Below are 16,573 nucleotides of genomic sequence, written 5' to 3'. Positions count from 1 at the left end.
TTGGCAATATTTTTTCGACAATGTTGAAATTACTAAATTTTGGATTACGGTATGGAACCTTCGATATGCAGCGGGAAACCAAAGCTTTAAAGAATTATTAGCTTCTTTTGCAATTAGAGCTCTTTCTTTACCAATTAGCAATTCTGATGTTGAGAGTGTTGTATTTAGTGTGATGTCTATTGTGAAAACGAAACTCCGCAATCGAATGCTGATTCTTATGCTCGTTGCGCTGTTTTGCATCAGAATTCACTTGAGTGTACACGGACATTGCTGCAAAAATTATACACCTACAGAATACATGCTTCAGCTTTTTACTAGTAAAATTTATGAAAGCTCGGAGGACTCAGTACAAATATTTGAAAACAGTGATGGTGCGCTAATTGAGTCTCAACTTGATAGAGGCGGGTGAAATAGATGCTGAATAGATTTTATTTAGATACATTGATGCATGTGGAATTGGACCTTAAGTCAATACATCAAGGTTTAATTTTGCGAAATGTCTAAAGCTTTATTATTAACGATTTGGTCAGACTGACGACGGATAGTGAGTAGACAGAATACAAGAATACAAATTGACATGTTTGTGTAGGATAGCGCAATTAATAAATATTGTATTCTTCCACATAAATGATAGTACTTTTATACTGATAATTAAAGCAATTCGTAAAAAATTATAACCCCCTTAAATTATAATCCCTAACCAAAATATCAAAAATATCAAAAATGCACGACGTTAATATTCAAGTTTTCACTACTGCCGGCATTCCCGGAGTGAAAAACGTCGTTTTTTTAGGTGAAACTTATGTCTATAAAAACTACAAGCCCAAAAAATCGTATTAAGACTACCTCCATACTATTGTGATCTAAATGCCATTGAGCTGGTATGGAGTCTGGTAAAACGCAGAGTAGCAAATAAAAATATTAAAGTGACTACAGAGCAGTTAGAACAAGTGATTAAAGAGTCATTTGAAAATGTAACAGCAGAAGAGTGGAAGAAAATGACCGATCATGTTGTACATGTGGAAAATAAATATAAAGAAAGGGACAGGACTACAGAGGAACATTTAGAAAGTTCATAATCAATGTGAGAGACAGTGATAACAGCAATGACTCTGATGAATCTAAGCATTTTGTTTTTTTGGATTCTGATTTTGATTATTCTGAATAAAGTTGTGTTTTATAATAAATACAATTTTAGTTTTCCATACAATACTAGTCATTTTAAGTATCAATAGTAAAATACTAAATAAGTATAGTATTTAATTTAATAGAAATACAGTTACTATCAATGTAAAAATTAATAAAATAAAATCAAGTATCAAGTAATAGTAGTCCACAAAATATATCAAACTTTTAGGGATACCATACTATTTTTTTTTAATTTGCCGCGCTTTTTCGTTATCTTCTTTCATTAGCCAGACTTCTAATATGGTACAGACTTCATCTATCAATAATTTGAAGTACACGTTACAAATATTAACTGATGAATGATACTTATTATCTGTAGTGAGGTGTTGCCTCAAATTGTGTTCAATCAACATGACATTTCTAAAGTGTCAAGGATCAAGAGATCTGATTTGACATTTAAAATTTCATCTTTCAACAGCGTTTTACACCATTACGTAAATCAGCGAGCAAAATCTTCAGCCAGCACAGTTCCAAAGAAAAATGTTGAAAGTAGCGACTACGTTAAGGCTTTTATCAAAGCAGCAAAGATTATTTGCTACCGCTGCAAATCAACATGAAGCTTTAGTGAACGTTCCACCCACTAAGCTTACAGTGCTCGACAATGGGATCCGTGTAGCCACTGAAGACTCTGGCTCAGCAACTGCAACAGTAGGCTTATGGATAGACGCTGGCTCAAGGTATGAAAACTCTAAGAACAATGGTGTTGCTCATTTCCTTGAACACATGGCATTCAAGGGAACTAGCAAGAGGTCTCAAACTGATTTAGAATTACACGTAGAAAACATGGGAGCTCATTTAAATGCTTACACATCCCGAGAGCAGACCGTATTCTATGCAAAATGTCTTGCTAATGACGTTCCTAGTGCCATAGAGATCCTTGCTGATATCATTCAAAACTCTTCCCTTGCCGAACCCGAAATCGAACGAGAGCGCGGTGTTATCCTCCGTGAAATGCAAGATGTTGAGAGTAACTTGCAAGAAGTTGTATTTGACCATCTGCATGCTACAGCATTCCAAGGTACGCCTCTGGGACAGACCATCTTAGGCCCAACCAAAAACATTAAGAAGATTTCGAAATCAGACCTTCAACAATACATCAAAACTCACTACCAGCCTTCTAGAATTGTCCTATCTGGTGCTGGAGGAGTAGAACATGGTAAATTAGTAGACCTAGCAAAGAAACATTTAGGTGGGCTGAAAAACACTGCTTTGGATGTACCAGATATCACTCCATGCCGTTACACTGGCTCTGAAATTAGAGTTAGAGATGACTCCATGCCATTGGCTCACATTGCTATCGCTGTGGAAGGTGCTGGCTGGACAGATGCGGACAACATTCCTTTAATGGTGGCAAACACTCTTATTGGAGCATGGGATCGTTCCCAAGGTGGTGGAGCAAACAATGCCTCATACCTTGCTAGAGCTGCTTCAATTGAAAACTTGTGCCACAGCTTCCAATCTTTTAACACTTGTTACAAAGACACTGGACTGTGGGGTATCTACTTTGTATCAGAACCTATGCAGATTGAAGACATGCTTTACAACATTCAATCTGAATGGATGAAGCTCTGTAACTCAGTAACGGAAGGTGAGGTTGAGCGGGCTAAAAACTTATTGAAGACCAACATGTTACTGCAGCTTGATGGCACTACACCAGTCTGTGAAGATATTGGCCGTCAAATCCTATGCTACAACAGGCGTATTCCAATTCATGAGCTTGATGCTCGTATTGAAGCAGTTTCTGTACAGAACATCCGTGAAGTCTGCTACAAATATTTGTTTGACAAATGCCCAGCTGTAGCTGCAGTGGGACCTACAGAAGCTCTCCCAGACTACAACAGAATCCGATCTAGCATGTACTGGCTCAGAGTTTAAACATCGTATTAGTGTATCTTAGTTTCAATTTACAAAACAGTTAAGAAAAATTAAACCTCTCACCCAAATGTCTGTTGTTTTATTAATTAAAACACAATATCTTTGGTGTATGTATTTATTGATAAATAAGTTAAATAATTGTAAATAAATAAATCACATAAATTGTTGGTATTATTTAGATGTCTCCCCAATAAAATATATTGTGAAATACAATACTTTATGCTATAAGATTACCACATACATGTTTCACTGTAACATAAAGCCAAATAAAACTGTACAATAATATAACCATACTACTTTTTAATAACAATAACAGATATATGTATAATTATTTGGTGATTTTAGTTTAACTGATTTTGATTAGAGCTATCTGCTGCTTTTTCTGGAATGCTTGTAACACTAGGTTTACGTATCACACTAGTTGGCTTCTTTTTCCCATATGGCAACACTGGTTCATTATTGCTGATTAAACTTGCAGAAGAAATGAAAACTGATACTTGCTCAGGGGTTGGACATGCAACAATTACAATATCATCATAGGTGTATCCCGAGTTGGTAAGTATTTGTTCTAATTGTACAAAATAGCCAACCACATTGTTCTGAAAAGAAGCATTTCATGTTAATTTCATAGGCATTGTGCAATTCATGAAATAAGTTATATTTAAATAGTAAAAAAACAGAAATTATATTTTTGTTCTTTAAAGGATAACGATTGAACAGACATTCATTATTATCATCATATATTTACATATATACCTAATGGAAAAAAGTGGCATATAGTTATTTTTAAATTATGGCTAATGAGTTTTAAATCATACAATTAAATATTTTCCCTATTACCATTAAAATATTTCTCAGAAATACTGCTACACTATTTAACGCCATCTATTGGTAAACGACTCTAGGTGATGTTAATAAACTTGCAACAACATATTATGATGTGGAGATGTCGCTGAGTAAAAGAATAAACTAAATTATATACAGGTAGTGCTATTTACGGGTTATGATAGAAAGGATAGATAATAAAAGATGGCACTTGAACTAATATGTGATAAATAGTGCAATAACGAAAGTTTCGCTTAAAAGTACTCAAAATTGTTGATTGATTGATTATAATATATATTTTAATGGCAACTTATTACAGCTGCTATTAAAAAGACGTAATGCAAGATTTGGAATCTGTAAGAGATACTTCCACTGCGCTAACAAAGTGAAAAACTAAAACTTAAAAAACTTTTATCGCTATTTTTTCGATACCTATATTTAAGTTCGACACAGGCCAAACATTTTTGTTATGTTTTCCTTCATATAAGAATTGGAAATTTATATTGTAGGCCCAATTTTATAGATCACATTTGACACCTCATAAAAATTCAAAAAGGTAACGTTTTAGCGGCATCATTCTTCCTAAGCTATTCTAATTATAATAAACAATTCCCGTTTTTTAAAATGAGGATTAATATATTAATATATTTTATTTATAATATTTCGAAACAAATTACCAAAAAATATGTTTAAAAGTTAATAAGAAGAATCGAATGCAACGATTACTTGTGAAGGAATATTTCACGATAAATGAATAATCACATTGTGACTAAAATAAAATATTATTATTTTAATCTATATGTATATATATTATATATATAAATAAAAATGAAGCTAGTTTACTATAAAAATAACGAAATAGAAAGCGATCCTTTTAAAAAACGAAATTATATTTACACGTTTGATTCGTATCGATTCATTCACTTAAATCGATATTTTAAGCAGGTCCCTATAAAGTCAAAACTGACAGATGTCAAATCGTTTCTGTCAAATGCTAGCATAAGCTATAATACTCACCCGGATAGGTCTGAAAAGAATAAACTCCGTTTCTTTGTTAGCGAGATACAGTTGCATTGACCTTTGTAATGGCGCTAGAGTTGATTTAATACGTCTTTGTGCTTCTTGAACTGCAACAGCTATCTGGGAAGGAGCAGCCCAAGGCTGGGACCTCAGCTGATCTGCTTGTTGAAACGATTGAACCTGGTAAAAAAAAAAAAAAAATTGTTAGCAGACTAGTTATTTATTTCCCAAACGTCCTATTAATATATTTATACCATAAAATTTATAGCAATAAAAATCTTTAATAGTTTCGCCGGAAATCGAATCTAGGATATCTGGCACGTACGCTATGAGCATTAAATAAGTGACTGATGCCGCGACTCATGAGGAGTAAATAATTAAATGAAAGCAATCATAAAGTAGAATCCACTTTCTTATTAGATCAGAACCTACAGTGGGTTCCATATTTTTCCATTTAAAATAACCATAAACCTTCTCAACCAACATTACCCACCAGACTGAATTATTATTACCCACCCAACTGAATTATTTTTACCTACCCGATTGAATTACTTTTACCCACCCGATTGATGTATTTTACCCACCTGATTGCATTATTTTACCCACCCGATTGCATTATTTTTACCCATCTGATTGCATTATTTTTACCCACCTCATTGAATTATTTTTACCCACCTGATTGTATTATTTTACCCACCCGATTGCATTATTTTTACTTTCCCGACTGAATTATTTTTACCCACCTGATTGCATTATTTTTACCCATCCGATTGCAGTATTTTTACCCACCTGAATGAATTGTTTTACCCACCTGATTAAAAATAGAATCTACCTTCAAAATCGTATAAAACCAAAGTATTTATTAAAATATAACCCACCTTCTCAATAAACACAATAAGAGGTCCGGCCATGACCTCCGTGGCATCTTTAATGAACATTTCACAGCAATTCTTCAACTGTCGATCGACCTCTTTTCTCGAATCGAGTAAATGTTCCCTAACCATCGGCGTTCCCTCCAACAGAAACTCCAACAACGTGTTATTGGCGTTCATTGAGAATATCTGTCGCGGCCTTTGAATTAATCCATAGGCCGCATTTTTCATATTGCTAAAGTCCAAAGAGGTCTCCTTTATGACGAAATCGACTTGAAATGGGGCGATTTGTTCGCGTAATATGAGAAGATGTTTGATTTGGAACAGTTGACCGTCGATACTTGTTTTTAAAGCTGATATTTGGTTGGCAGCGTTTGATACGCTTTGGACGCAGAGGGATATCGCTTCTTGGGCTAATCCTGGAAATAATTTAGTACGTGAGGTTTAGAATTAAAAACTATTTTATACGTTAAAGAGTAAACTAGTCAAGGGAGCGTTCAAGTATTACGCAACGCAATTTTTGGAGATTATTGACCCCCCATGTAACTTGCCGTAACGTTTTTCAGTACCCAAGTACAGTACTGTACCCAAGTCTAATAAAACGTTTCGTGACCACCTAGTGACTCTTTAGTTACTATTATGTGGTGTAAGTCGAAAATAATATTAACAATAACGCGTAATTTAATCCCCGCCCCGCATCGTAACGTTTTACAAAAGGAAGCCCCCCCCCCCCCCCAAAAAAAATAAGTTACGTAATACTTGAACGCTCCCCAACGTAAAAATATTAATTTATACATAAATAAATATAAAATTAAATCAATGCGAAGTCATATAGCGGTTAAAAATACAAATACATAATTGTTTCGATTTTTAGTGCTGTTTCTGAAAAAAATATTTCGTCGGGAATGGAATCGAAGACTACAACGGAGATTTTATGTGTGTTAAACGCTGAGACTGTCCATATGGATAATTAAAATTCAGTTTTTTAATTCAGAAAAAAAGGTTTAACACGTAGTTTAAGTTAATTACTGTAGATTTAGATATTATAATCTATTTATTGAAATAACTGTGAAACAGTATTTATATATATATATATATATGTGGCCATAGGTCAGAATATGATAAATGCAATTTCATTACTTTACAGGACAAGCAATTAAATTATTAAGAAATCTTGAAGGCACTATTAAAATATGAAACACTCGATATATGAATGAATGTACTTATCATTGTCTGATCTATGACCACAGATATATATACCTTGACATATATTGACATACCTTGGAACACCCGTTTTTCCAAGCACCGATACAGCCTTGACAACGCAGCCAGGGTCCGCCTAACCCCGGGGTACCACATGCCGTGAAGATCAGCCGGAGACGCTTGCGGCCGTCTTTCGATAACCTCAGATACACTGGATATATCCGATGTTACGGAATTACGGGAATCGCTGCGCTTGAGGGTCTGGTCTTGGAGTGATTGGGCTATTTCCTGGAAAATTCCTCATAGTCGTAGAATGGTAACGGATCTCAAATAGTTAACTTTTCAGGGCAGCCATTTTAAAATAATATAATATACTAGTGGACCCGACAGACGTTGTCCTGCATGATATTTCAAGCAATTAGTAAAGCAAAGTATGAAAGTACCGACTGCAGCGCCATCTGGCGGGCTGATTTGTGAATCTAAACCATTCCCAGATCCCCTTGAACACACACAAAAAATTTCATCAAAATCGGTCCAGTCGTTTGAGAGAAGTTCAGTGACATACACACTCACAGAAGAATTATATATATAAAGATAACTATTTTAATATTGGCATACAAGCAAACGAAAGGGTGTGTTTTGAAACAAAATAAAAATAATAACACAATTACACAATTTTCTAGAAAAATCACATGCTTCTATCAAATCCGTCACTTTACCGACTGATTAATTTGAAATTTAAAGCACATGGAATTTTTTTAATGTAGTCGTAATATTTAGTCAAAGTAGTATCCAAATATAATAAAAAGTGGATTTTGGATTGTTTTCAAATCCGACATTGTTCTACGACCATGACGAAATATTTGTATTATTTCTTCGCAAAAAAAGTAACAGAACGCTGATTGCAAGGGTCTTAAACGATTTCTATCAAAAACCAAAATATTTGTTTCTGAAATTTATATTGCTTTCTATAAGAGCTGTTTTGGCCTAGTGCCTTCAGCGTGGGACTCTCATCCTTGAAGTCATAGGTTCGATCCCCGGCTGTGCACCAATGGACTTTCTTTCTATGCGCGCATTTAACATTCGAACGGCGAAGGAAAACATCGTGAGGAAACCGACATGTCTTAGACCCAAAAAGTCGACGGCGTCTGTGACACAGGAGGCTGATCATCTACTTGCCTATTAGATTGACAAATGATCATGAAAGAGATCTGAGTCCCAGACCTAAGGTTGTAGCGCCGCTTATTTTATTTATATAAGGACTCCTTAAGAAGACCCCAAGCCCCATATTGAGGTCACTTGAATGTGGTGTACTAACACACGTGTATTTTTTACACGCTTTATATTAGCTTCACCTGTATGTATGTATGTATGTATGTAACCGACTCCTTCGGACTCGATTTTGACCCACTTTAAACGGACAGATTTAATTCAAACTTTGTACACTTATAAGAATCAGCGACAATATAATAATTTGGTTTATCTCGAAAAAACAATGAAATGTTTTTTAAGTCCACAAAGCAATACGATTAAATTGAGACAACACGTATTGCTGCTAGGACTAAAAAGTGGAAAATAAATATAGTTTCAAAAAACTATAAAACACGCTTTTAAAGCACATCAAACTAAAACTCTGTGCCATATTTTTCGTCTATCGAGCAACCCACGCTTTTTCACAATAATACCAGTATTTTTTGTTCATTACCATTTTCAGCCTAAATTAGGAATTATTTTTCACATTTTTGGTTTGATATGCTTTAAAAGCGTGTTTTATAGTTTTTTAAACTATATTTTTTTAACATTTATTACCGCAAAAAATATTTTTTGGATATTAGTTTTTAAAACTTCGGCTGTGGGCTTCGTAATTTACTAATATTTATAAAAACATTTAAAGCTATAAAATATATAGGCGCCCATGGACACTCCCAATGCTAGAGGATTCGCGAGTGCGTTGCCGGCCTTTTAAGACTTGGTACGCTCTTTTCTTGAATGACCTTCAGTCGAATTGGTTCGGAAATACTTCAGCTTAGATTATACAAGAAAAATTCATACGAATAAATAAAACTATGTACACTAACAAACTAACACTTTTCAAGGAAGGAATCCAAGAATTAAAGGTTTAATGAGACATTTCTGGCTGTTGTTTAATTTGGAACTTCCCTTATCTTTTTGTATATACATTTAAAATAAAGTAAATAACACAAAAACCATATGGTGTATATGAGGACTGACCTCCATCATTTCCAGCTTATCCGGATAAGCCAGGTCTCCAGGTGCAGGTTTATAGTGCAAGACATCGGCTCGCAAATGCACATGAGCGCGGAACACAAGTCTTTCCTGTGTGTCCTGTAATAACGCTCGGGCCACAGTCGCCAACGCTTGGAGGGCCGCTGGAATAATAATTATCTTTTATAAATTTGGGGTTTTTCACCGAATAAAAAAAAGAACAATTTTCAATTCGACTTGCGTAACAACTGCTATAATTAAAGAAAAAACTTTTTAACCGGATTAAAGTTAAAGTAAAGATTTTAATCTCAAGAAAAACAATCCGCGAAAATAGATCACCATCTTTTAGTCGATACCAACTCCGGGAAAATAAATACAGATAATGCAACTTTCTCTACAGCTGTGATACTTTTTTGACATCCAACATCTTTTGTCTTCAGTCACCGTGACCACACACGCTGTAAAGCACGCGAAACGTCGGATAAATTTAAAATTACGAAAAATAATTGTAAATTTATAATAATACATAACTTTAATCCGGTTAAAAAGTTTTTTCTTTAAATGTGTAAAGGTTATGTCAATCAAAGACAATACTATGCTATAATTAACTTAAATGTTAGTTATGTTATGTAAAATACAATTTAAATAAACTTAAGAAGAATTTTTATAAGTGGCATTTTATTCCATATATTGAAACAATTCAAAACTAAAAACAGATAGATTTACATTACAAATAATTAAAGAAACACGCTAACTATTTGTAAAGATTTACAAGTAAACATGTGTGTTAAATTTTTTTTTTTACTGTAAACTTTATGTGTGTTGTGTTTAAATGTGTATTCCGTTTTTCGCAACACTTTATAATTATATTATTGTTTAATTGTATAGTTATTATTGTAACTAGCAGTAGGAATGTACACACATTATATATATTTAAATTGTTAATCGTTAAAACAACTTACGATCATTATTAACTTGTTCCTCGATAACTTCCACTTTAAGTATGACACAGAGTTCGGCGAGGGTCTCCAAATGGTTGATGTGGATGATATGAGGTCTCACGGACTCGTATAGACCCGTGCTTAGAGATTGTAGGTAATCTCTGAAATAATTAAAAATGTAACAGTTAAACGAGAATCTATATATATATAATGAAAATGGTCTTCGTTTGAGGCTCAATCACGCCTAAACCACTGATCGTATCGACATGAAACTACCACCATTCGATGCGAATTTCCTAGATGGTTTATGGCTATTTATTTTTCGAATTCTAACGTTCCTTCATTTTTTTATTGCTGTTTTACTTTTATGAAAATTTATCCATACGGACTTCACCGCGGAAACATTCGGGGAGGCTTCCTAGAACCTCTAAACGTCAACATCTGTTAAAAACTCGATTTTCGAAATATTTAAATTTTCTTAGCGGGAAGTTAAAAAGAAGAATAATAAAAATATGAAAAAAAATAAAATAATGAAACATAAAATTTATTTTAATTCGTCCAGCAAAGCGGGCGCGAAACGGCTAGTATATAATAAAATAGCTGACCTGGCGAACTTCGTAGCACCTAACAGTCAGTGTTACAGAATAGCTGAACTTAATTAAGAATTGTATGAAAGTAATACAAAACAAATATTAAGTTCTATACTTTAGTAAGAAATTAACACAAAAAAAAAAACTTCCAAAATAAGGCCCATTCAAAAATTTATTCACCATTAGAATGCTACGTTAAGTCTGGGTAAAAGCCTCCAAAAACATTTTTCAATTAATTTCAAGCCAGAAATAAATACGAGAAATATATCTTTTGGATTTCATAAATTGAAAGAAGCGAAATTATCTGTATAAACGCGTAAGTTTCTCACTAATTAAAAAATGGGGCAGAAATATTTTTGCCATTCATGGATGGATCAGCTCTCTTAAAAATTAAGGCAAAATAACCTACAAAGTAAGCATTTAATGCAAATTCAAAGTCATTTATTCATTTAGGTAACATAATATACACTTATGAACGTCAATAAATAAATAATAAAAATGAGAAGAACTGGCAATAAACTCTCCGCTACTTTTTTTAATCGCCAAGTTTTTTTTACAAAATGTTTGTAAGGAGCTGCAACCATTACACCATGTTCCACATGACATCTTTAAGTAATTAACTATAACAATTAAAAAGCTATTTATAAAAGAAATAAAACCAGATTTGTGCTCTATCAGCAGCAGGCATGGTGAAATAGGAGCACGCACTTTTTTTTTATGGCTCTGGCACGTTTTGTGCATTAGCCAGCGTCAAGTATAGGATTTTTTATAATACGTGCTTGTTTTTAGAAATTCGACCGTGTCCTCCATGTACGGTTTAGGCACTCGGCCGGTACCGCACAACCCTCCCAAAGGCCGAGAACAAATTTAAATTAAATTAAAACTTGCCCTCGAACCGGGAATCGAACCCGGTACCCCTCACCTAGAGCACGCACTTACATTCGCGTGAGAACAACACGCAATACATTGTCGAAATAACTAGCAGAAATACCCATAAAGTTATAGCGCCATTGTATGTATGTAACCCTTAAAATAATGTAAACAGTTTGTCTAGAAGCTAGTTTTACTATACATACATTTTTCCATCAAATAAATATTAGTAATTAAAATAAATCGACTTACTCCAGTGCCTGTGAAGTACTAGAGAAGAAATGCTCGTACAAGGCACACTCGTCCCTCAACGCGAGCGCGAGCAACGAGCAAGCCGAACGTAACATAGCGCAATGATCGCGAGCCTGTTCGCCCGCCACCGCCAACGCTCCCGCTGTCGGTCCGCCCGCAACCTTTTGACGGCGTGAAGCGTATTCACGCTGTATATCTGATAGGAGATGGGCGTAGCTGGAAACAGAATAATTCACATATAAAATAATGCAAAAGATTTAAATATACAAAGAAAATTTACACAAAGACTGTTTTTTTCAAATACAGTAGAATTCCTTTACGACCTTGGTTGTAACTATCATTTAGCTAATGCGACGTTAAGTCTAAATCCCTTGAATTGAAAGCATACTTAAGTACAAATATCATATTGCTATAGCAACTTTGGATATAACGCCAAGATTAGGTATAGCAACTGTTTTTAATGAAACAATTGTATAAAAAATCCTATAAATCCCATGCAGATATTACCAGTTGGTTTCAAATGACACCTTATCTGACATAAACTATCACACAGATGGTCAGCAAATGAGGAGATTGTTGTCAAACATGATAACATTATGTTACATATCCATTGCACCCCCTTTGGCCCGCATAAGCAATACCAGACATCGATTTGATCGGATACCTCATATCGGACCGGTCAAATCTTCAAATTAGTAATAAGTTTATAATATAGATTTAATAATTGAAATAGTTTGATTAAAGTAAATTAAATATTTTTTGTTTTGATTACAATTTTAGTATAGGATTTTGTATCATTCATATCATATGCCATGGACGCGATACTACGCTGAGGCGTACGTAAATATATACAATATACATGTATGTTGCTAAAAATATAACATTTAGAATAGAATTTGGCAAAAGGAACGGGTCTGGTTATATTGGTCGGGCTGATACTGAGCGCCCACTCCCGGCCGCTATCCCACTACTGCCCGATACGGGGACTTTTGGCTGCTGGGTTTCCCCCCTGGCCCGGTTCGCCCCTCATTAGTTAACCTGCACCCCCCAGACTCCTCCGGGGGGTCCATATTAATACCAGGCTTAGTGTGGACGTCCAGTCAACATGGGCCACTCAGCACCAGGAGTCCCGACCTCAAACCATCCTCCATACCAGACCTCCGAGTAGCCGGATTACAGGAGACGCCACGCTCCCAGTCGAATGATTGAATGAAAAACCGCTACATACTCGAAGATCGAATGTCGGTTCAAAACCAAGTCGCTAACAAAATTTTTAATTTAAGTAAATTTTACTTTACTAGTTTTTAATATACATTTTTATTTTTTTTAAATTTGACTGTAAAAATATTTTACATAATATAAATTTATTCTTCGTATATAATAAAATTTTGTTCAAAGTTATCAATAGCTAAAGAACGCCATCTACCAAGTGTCAATGGAACTTGTAACGTGGAAACAACACATTAAACTACTTGAAACATTCACAGAGACTATTTTTATTGTTCGGTGCTTAAATCTAACTTAAAAAAGCTAAACCTAAATTAGGACACGGGGCACACTTTGTCACTTTTACTTTACTGACATCTATACAGCCTTTTGAGATGAATTTTAATATGACAGTAGATTTTCTCACATGATAAATAATTGTCAGGACTCTGGCCGACAATAAATTTTACTCTATACAAAGCATTTGTAAAATTATATAAAATCTAAACTCACTCTTCATTGCTCTCCGCTCGTTTCTCAACCTCACTAATCACCATGCGTAGTTTTGGTCCCACTGCTTGAAACTTCCCAAAGTAAACGGCATATGCCATATCCACTGTTTCACCGTCTGGTTCCTCTGGTGACAAAACTTGCTCCGTTGCTTGGTTTAAAATATGGTTCACATAACTACGAATAAGAGACATCGCTCTACTTTGAAGATGCCGATATTTCACTGTATATGTGTGGGCTTCTTTGAAGTTGCTCTGTAATATTATTTTTTATATCCTAAGTAAACCGTTTTTTGGTAAGTGATTAGTATATAAGTCCAATCAATTCCTTGCATTTAAAATAAAAAAGCGTACTAAGTATAATAGATGTAAGAAGAAAAAATTACATTAATTTATTATCGTTCGTCAGTAAAATATTAAAATAAACAGGAATTGGCAGGACAACATAATTTTCCGGTGTCGGGTGTAGTGAGTATTATCATAAAAAAACAGTGAACTCTAAACCATGATGGTTTGTTGTATATTCTATTTTATCTTATGTATATATAATTTATCCATCTTAGGTAAAAAATAGTTTGTGATTTATAAAAACAAGTCAATTTATATGATCACGATAAGTCGACTTTTTGTATAGTATTGACCATGTCAATAATTGTAATGAAAAAGTTTGATGTATTGTTTAGACTTTAAATAGTTTAAACTCACAATTTGACTCAAAAATGGAGCCCCATTTCAGGCAACATATAGTAGAAGTACATACTTACATTAGCCCTCATATAGCTCAGACACTCATCTATTTTTGACAGTACATTGAAAAATGTGTCACTGTTAACGGACATTGTTGGACTGTTAAGCCTTTGGGAGAGATGTTCTACTTGTGTGAAGTAATGTAATCTCTGCTTAACATCATCACCTGGAAACAATTAAGCTAAAATTTTATTTCTAGCATTCATAATCATATATGTATTTGAATTATTAATTCCACGGAAGCAAATATAGAAATAAATATAGATTGAAAATCCAACAAACAACAGCAAAATTAATGTCATTTCTTTAAAATTGCCATTCAAATAATTATTTACAAATATACTATCATAACAAAGAATTTCAAATCAGATATAACTTTGTTAAAATAAATTAGTTTGTAAAACACAGGTTATGAAGTTCTTAAGAAACAATATTTCATATGCACATTACAAAACTGGTGATTTTTTAAATAAAAAGTATTAAATTTATACTGAATGCATTATTTTAATGTTCTATCGTCTTATCCGATTCCTTTTATAGGCCTAAATAGTTTATTCTGCAGTACTATCTCTTTCTTAAATTTGCAAATACAAATATAGTGATACAAATTTTTGTGAATGCCTTTCACATATGCATGTGTTTAGGATATTTGCCACAAAAGGCTGATCAAACCTAGCCTATACAATTATAAATAAAATAGTTGTACATAGTAATCTGCTGCCGATAAAAGCCACAACTACTAATTAATAAATTTGTAAACTAATTGATAAAGAAATTTATACCAATGCTTGATAACTTTGTCTGATCAGCTAAAAGTTGTTCACTCATGGTATGTAGGGCATTTGTTTTATCTGACACTAAATTATATTCTTGTGTTAGTTTATTTAGGTTGGACAATGTTGCTGCAATCTGAAACATATTTTCCATAAAATAATCACTTTATGTAGGTTCATTAAGTATTTCAAACCCAAGGTCATGATTTAAAAAAAGTAAGTAAGTTAAAATAACATTGAAATTTTTATGATGATACTTTGTATTTAATTTATTATATATGTTTGAGGAATGTGTACATAATACTATACCTCATCTGTTAATAAAACACACTCATTACGTCTATCTTCCAGTTGCTTATAATAAGCCTCATAAGGACCATCATTTGCCTTAACATTTTGTTCACTTAAGCTGTTGTAAAATTCAAGAAAATCATACACTGTATTCAACTCTGGTACATCAGATTTTGAATTATTTTCTTCCTGTGGTTTATCCTGAAATATTTAAGATTTTTTTTAAATAATATGGAACCAGTAGTTAGCTACATATTATGTGCACACAGCTCTAATGATCTTTAATATTACAGATTTTTATGTTATTTCATGTGTTGGTTGTTGCTGAATTAGAAGTAGAATTAGCAGGTTTAGCTTAGAAATCCTTATTGGTAATATTGGACAAATACTGAAACCTCTTGAATTAATGAAATTTTACTTAGTTATAAAAAGTATCAGTGGAACTTAGAAAAAAGTTTTATGTCCACTTGGTGTAAGTAAAATCATTTCCAAGTTTGTGTTTTATGTGCTTTATATATGTAGTGAGTAAATTAAAATATGAAATGCCACAGAGCCCAAATGTTAACAATTAAAACAGACAGGTAAGATTTCCAGTGAATATCTATTGTAGACAAACGTACTTCCACTTCTTCATCTTCGTGTAATAGAGTCTCTATATCTAAAATTGCTTCCCTTTGAGAGCTAGTTAGCGGCGCCAAAGGATTATCTGCAGCCTCCCATAATAATAACTTGCTTTGTATTTCTTTCAATGTCATGGTATCCATTGCTGATAGACAGACTTGAGCTACATTAAAAAACCCTATCAATGATAATATATGTTTTGTTAATTACAGATTAGTTTGTAAGTTTACATTAAGTTCCAGTTAAAGATCTATTTTTGTTTTTATTAGTCAATCCGTTTGACGTTCTATTCTCTATCTACGGTTTGACGTGGAACGTAAAACAGGATTTAACAATGACAGCTGACAGTAGCAGACAGAAAATTAATTATGATGGTTAGGATCACAGACTATGTAAGAGTCTTGTTAGGGTTACCAAAGACCAAAGTCGCCATGTTATAAAAAAAATCTCGCGTGCTACAGCTGCTATCGCTTTGCAGCTATTAACAACAATATTTGTTTTTTAACATTCTTCATGAACACTAAAAAGCATTTAAAAAAATTTATTAATACATCTGACTGCATT

General features: G+C 33.6%; 2 protein-coding genes across 2 annotated transcripts; one reads left to right on the top strand and one right to left on the bottom strand.

The window, feature by feature from the left end:
• The first annotated feature begins 1,572 nt into the window (after positions 1-1,572).
• On the top strand, positions 1,573-3,131 carry LOC125059820 (mitochondrial-processing peptidase subunit beta). The gene has a single exon (XM_047664453.1). It carries the CDS (start codon positions 1,669-1,671, stop codon positions 3,061-3,063), a length of 1,395 nt encoding a protein of 464 aa, XP_047520409.1. The 5' UTR covers positions 1,573-1,668; the 3' UTR covers positions 3,064-3,131.
• A 31-nt stretch (positions 3,132-3,162) lies between these two features.
• LOC125059815 (conserved oligomeric Golgi complex subunit 3) lies at positions 3,163-16,292 on the bottom strand. The gene is made up of 12 exons (XM_047664442.1): positions 16,009-16,292; positions 15,407-15,589; positions 15,107-15,233; positions 14,342-14,490; positions 13,582-13,832; positions 11,863-12,078; positions 10,172-10,311; positions 9,216-9,373; positions 7,061-7,271; positions 5,787-6,199; positions 4,906-5,088; positions 3,163-3,662 (listed from the first exon to the last, which is right to left on the bottom strand). The coding sequence occupies exons 1-12, from the start codon at positions 16,150-16,152 to the stop codon at positions 3,405-3,407; spliced, it is 2,433 nt and encodes an 810-aa protein (XP_047520398.1). The 5' UTR covers positions 16,153-16,292; the 3' UTR covers positions 3,163-3,404.
• Between the last annotated feature and the right edge of the window lie 281 nt (positions 16,293-16,573).

The sequence above is a fragment of the Pieris napi genome, chromosome 20, assembly GCF_905475465.1.
Source record: "Pieris napi chromosome 20, ilPieNapi1.2, whole genome shotgun sequence".
Lineage (NCBI taxonomy): Eukaryota > Metazoa > Arthropoda > Insecta > Lepidoptera > Pieridae > Pieris > Pieris napi.
Note: the sequence above shows the minus strand (reverse complement) of the source record. Positions and strands in the feature narration are given on the sequence as shown.